The following is a 4,968-nucleotide window of genomic DNA, read 5'->3' on the forward strand; positions in this document are numbered from 1 at the left end:
TTGGCCTCCAAACCCTTTTTAATCCGATTTCTAGTATTGTGTTTAATCACCTGATTAAATCACTTCCACATGGTATTAATTAATAAAATCCTTGTTATGATATCATTATCCAACCTTTTAAACTTTGGAAATTTGATTGGGCCAAGAAAAATTAGTTTTGGACTTGATAGCATCTTAAACCCTAACCAAACCCCCTTTAAACCCAAAATTGAAGCCCACTTGGTTGGGGCCCACCAAGGCCCACGAAATTGGCCACCTTGGCAAAACTTCTTGAAGAAGTTTCCTCCACCACATGGCAAAACATCCACTGCCATTGGCTATACTCAATAGTGCCTTGATGTGAAGGAGAAATCCATTCCATCAACCTCCATCTCTCACAGCTGTTGCAGGCAGTCCACTCCACTCACTATTCTCCACTTTATGTCACATAGGCAACTCCAATCAATGGTCATTCAAGCCCATAACTTCCCCCTCCAGAAGTCTAAAGTCTTGCAAGACACACTTCTCTCCATTTTATCACTTCTTTCCCCCGTTCTTAGAGAGAAACCCAAAAGAGCTCTCTCGGGCAGATTTATGGATCTTTTTGAGTGGCCTTTTTCGACCCTTTGTATGTATTATCTCACGATAACTACTTCATAAAATTTGTTCGTATTTGAGTCTAGTTTCCGTGGATATCTTATTAGTCTCATTCCATGCTCATTTGGTTGGTAAAAAGTATTTTGAACTATAAAAAGGTCATTCTGGGAGTGAAACTGGAGTGTATGATATGTATTGGAACTTTTGACCAAGCTAATGGACATATCTTGGTCCGAACACTTTATGGAGTGTTTTTAGCTAGGGGTGTCAAATCGTGTTAACGGGTCGTGTTCGTGTCGTGTCAGAGTATATACATTACAGTTAATGGGTCAACACGAACACGACCCGTTAAGGGTTTCGTGTCAAAATTCTAAACACGAACACGACACGGTTTGATAACGGGTTGACACGACACGACCCGTTATGACACATTAGGAAATAAATTGACACGACACGATCCGACCCGCTTCAACCCGTTTCAACCCGTTTACATTAATGGATTGAACTGACACGATATGACACGATCCGACACGACCCGTTTTATCCCATTATAAATTTTAAATATAAATAATATCTAAAAAAAAACTATAAGTCTAAAATTACAATCCAAACAAATATCCACACACATTGTAATAATATATTAAAATTACATCTCAAATATGATAAACAAAACACACATAGTAAATATATTAATATTACAATCCCAAATATAATAAAAATTAAAAACACAAATCTAAACAAATCTAGAAGTTGAAGAATGAGGTGGGGCGTCCTCCAAGCCCTTGCCCTTGTTGTTCTCCAACTCCATTACATCTTCAGTTAACTCATCCAATTTAACTTCTTCTTGTATTTCTATTAAAAAAAAGACATCAGTAAAGTTTTATATCATTGAAAAATTACAGTCATTTATTTAATAAAATACTATAATATTACCTTGCTCTTCACCATATAACCAATCTCTAGTGCAAACTAATGCTTCAACAATATCTGCTTTTAGTGCACTTCTAAACTGATCAATGATACGCCCACCAACACTAAAAGTAGATTCAGATGCAACTGTAGAAACTGGAACACTCAAAATGTCACGAGCCATACGAGCAAGATCAGGATAACGAAATTCATTTCCTTTCCAAAAGGAAAGAATATCAATCTTTGCATTTCTTTCTGCCCTAGGTTCATCCAAGTAAAGATCCAATTGACTTTTTCTCATATAGCCAGAAAGTTCATCAGGTCTAAATGTATCAAATTCCTGTATACAAAAAACAAATAAAAATATTTTCAAGCCAATATGTGATATGAAACAACAATATAATATATAATCATTAAACAAAAAAGATTATTTGATATTACCTCTAGTAAAAAATTATCATATGAAGACTGACTTTCCTCTCTAATAACAGTGCTTTCAGAAGTTGTGGTAGAACATGTCGTTGTAGGAGCACTAGAAGAACCATATTCCATGAAAAGAGATGACATTTTGCTCCGAACATTCATATACTCTATAGAACATTCTCCATAAAGCTTTGTATAAGAAAAATCAACAAAATGAAGCTTGTATCGAGGATCCAATATAACTGCTATAGCCAACAACACATTGAACTCGGACCAATATTTCTCAAACTTAGCAAGCATTTTACAACACATTCTCTTCATGTAGTCATCTTCACCCTCAGAGTGCCTCTTTAATGTAAAATAAATCGAAAACACTGATGGAAAATAGAGATTGGCTGTAGGGTATTTAATCCCAGAAAAATTACAGGTGTCTCTATAAAAAACTCTCAATAAATCGTTAATCTTCTGTACTCGTTCCCACTCAGATATTGATGGACAATGCTTAAAATTGGAATCAGTCAACTCCAAATAAGTAAAGGCACGGCGATAGAAAAGAGCACTCTCAAGCATAAGATAAGTAGAATTCCATCTAGTGGGGACATCCTGTCTCAACCCTTTCTTGCTATCCAAAGACATTTGATTTGTTGAATCCATAAATTTTACTTTCCTTGTTTGTGATCCTTTGACATACTTGATACTTTCACGAACTTTTTGGATAGCAACATCAATCTCTTTTAATCCATCTTGTACTACCAAATTCAGAATATGGGCACAACAACGAAGATGAAAGAACTCACCATCACAAAGAAGAGCTTTCTTAATGTTCAATTGAGTTTTTAACAACTCTACTGAAACATCATTAGAAGAAGCATTGTCTAAAGTCAATGAAAAAATCTTGTGTTGAATTCCCCATTCACATAGCAAATTATAAATTTTTTCAGACAAAGATATGCCATTATGTGGTGGTGGCATAAATGAAAAGTTCAAAACTCTTTTCTGCAGAACTCAATTCTTATCCAGAAAATGTGCTGTAATGCACATATAACCATCAGTGGTTATAGAAGTCCATAAGTCAGATGTTAGACTAATTCTACCAGGAGAATCATTTAACATGCATTTAATCCTTTTTTTTTCTCGATGATACATCTTAACCAAATCAGCCTTGGCAGTATTCCTAGAAATAATTGGAACATCCGGACGTAAATATTGTAATAAAGATCTCACCCCCGAATATTCAACAAATCGAAAAGGCAATTCATGCTTCACAATAGCAGATACCAAAATTTCTCTATATTGTTCTGTGTCAAATTTATGAGCGCTTACCGAAATATTTCCACTAGTTTGTGATAACATCATCTGACCAATATCTCGTGAACTTCTCCTAGGGCATGTCTCAATGTGACGCCTCATATTGCCGGTTCCATATTTGCTTGCTGCCATATAAATAATTCCACACATCTTACACTTGGCTCGTGATTTGCCATCATTGTTCTCAGAATCAGGAACCATTTCAAAAAAAGCCCACACATTTGATCGTTTCCTTCTTTTTGTTTTAACTTCCTCATTTTGAATACTTTCTGAGTCAAACGGGTCCAAATCAATCATCTCATCATTTTCACTTGCTACCGAACTCATCTGATAACAAACAATAATAACAAATGTAAGAGTATGACATTAATTGTAGGGGACCAATTTACGCTTAAAAAACGAAAGCAGCAATCGTGTAGATTATATGCCCGTTTTTATAATTAATTACAAAATAAAGATCATCTAGAATATGCCCGATTGAGTATGAAAAAGATAGACTCGTAATACAATCGTGTAGATTACATTTCAAGAGACTTTGGGTAAAATAAAATAAATGAACTCTTTAATTGAATTTATTGGAGTTTTAGTTGAGTTAATGACAATAGTAAAAGTGTAAAACATGACTTACCTTCAAAAATCCCAAATATTTTAATTTTTTTTTCTTATTTTATTTTTCTCCACTTTGGAATGACATATGTCACATACAAATCAAATTTATTAAATTTTCTCCGCCATCTCTTCTTGGATTCAAATTTAATAATTTATTTTTGTTAGAGAGAATTCTCCGCCATCTCAACAAACCACAACAAAACTGAAAGATGCTAATACAATCAATCTTTGATGTTCAAAATAGGATTAATAGCTAATTTATATTGACTGCTCATCAGTCATCATGACCAACTCAGAATTTTTTTACTTTCTATGCTTATAACTTGATTTTTTTAGACAATTGTTTCAAGATTTTGGCACTTTCAAATACAATTACACTTAATTATTCATGACCTGCGCATTAATTTTGGCAGTAATTTTACACTTAATTTTACACTTAATTATTCAAATACAACTCAAGATTTTGGCAGTAATTTTACAACCTGCGCATTAATCCCAAATACAATTACATACTGTAAACCTTGAGCTTAATTTGAATAAGCATACAGAAATTACGATTTCACAGCACATTTCACAACTGTACAACACATTTCCCAACTCCAAAATCAACTTTTCTTACAGTGGAAGGCGCGGCGTGGGCGTGGGCGACGGGCTTGGGCGTGGGCGACGAGGCGCTGGCGGCGGCAAGTGCGAATCCGTGGTTTAAGTCTTTGTGGGCGACTCGGCGTCACCGTGAAACCAGAGGGGGGCGGCGTCACCGTGAGGCGTGAGGAGTGAGGACTGAAGCACACTGGAGTGGAGGCGAGTCGCGACACGACGTCACCGTGAAGATGAGGGAGCGGCGTGTCTGGAGGGCGGCGTGGTCGTCGCGAGCCGGCATAGTAGAAGAGACAACAAAAACAGGAAAATAAGGAACAAACAAACGAAACAAACAAGGGAGGGAAGGAGAACAACCTCGAATGATAAAACAAGAAAGTGGAATTGAGAGAGGAGAGAAGTCTTTCAATAGAGTTGTTTTAATTTGTTTTATACTTTGGGAAATGAGTGATGTGTTATATTTTTTTAATTTGTTTTTTTTAAATTAATTTTTATACTTTTAGACTTTTAGTTATAATTTTTAGATTATAAGGGTAAAGGGTATAA

The 4,968-nt window shown here is 35.4% G+C and overlaps 1 protein-coding gene across 1 annotated transcript; it reads right to left on the minus strand.

The window, feature by feature from the left end:
* Positions 1–1,309: 1,309 nt before the first annotated feature.
* LOC109020901 (zinc finger BED domain-containing protein RICESLEEPER 2-like) lies at positions 1,310–3,417 on the minus strand. The gene is made up of 4 exons (XM_019003427.2): positions 3,133–3,417; positions 1,975–2,904; positions 1,510–1,825; positions 1,310–1,428 (listed from the first exon to the last, which is right to left on the minus strand). Exons 1-4 carry the CDS (start codon positions 3,415–3,417, stop codon positions 1,310–1,312), a joined length of 1,650 nt encoding a protein of 549 aa, XP_018858972.2.
* Positions 3,418–4,968: the final 1,551 nt, after the last annotated feature.

This window comes from Juglans regia, chromosome 12 (genome assembly GCF_001411555.2).
Source record: "Juglans regia cultivar Chandler chromosome 12, Walnut 2.0, whole genome shotgun sequence".
Lineage (NCBI taxonomy): Eukaryota > Viridiplantae > Streptophyta > Magnoliopsida > Fagales > Juglandaceae > Juglans > Juglans regia.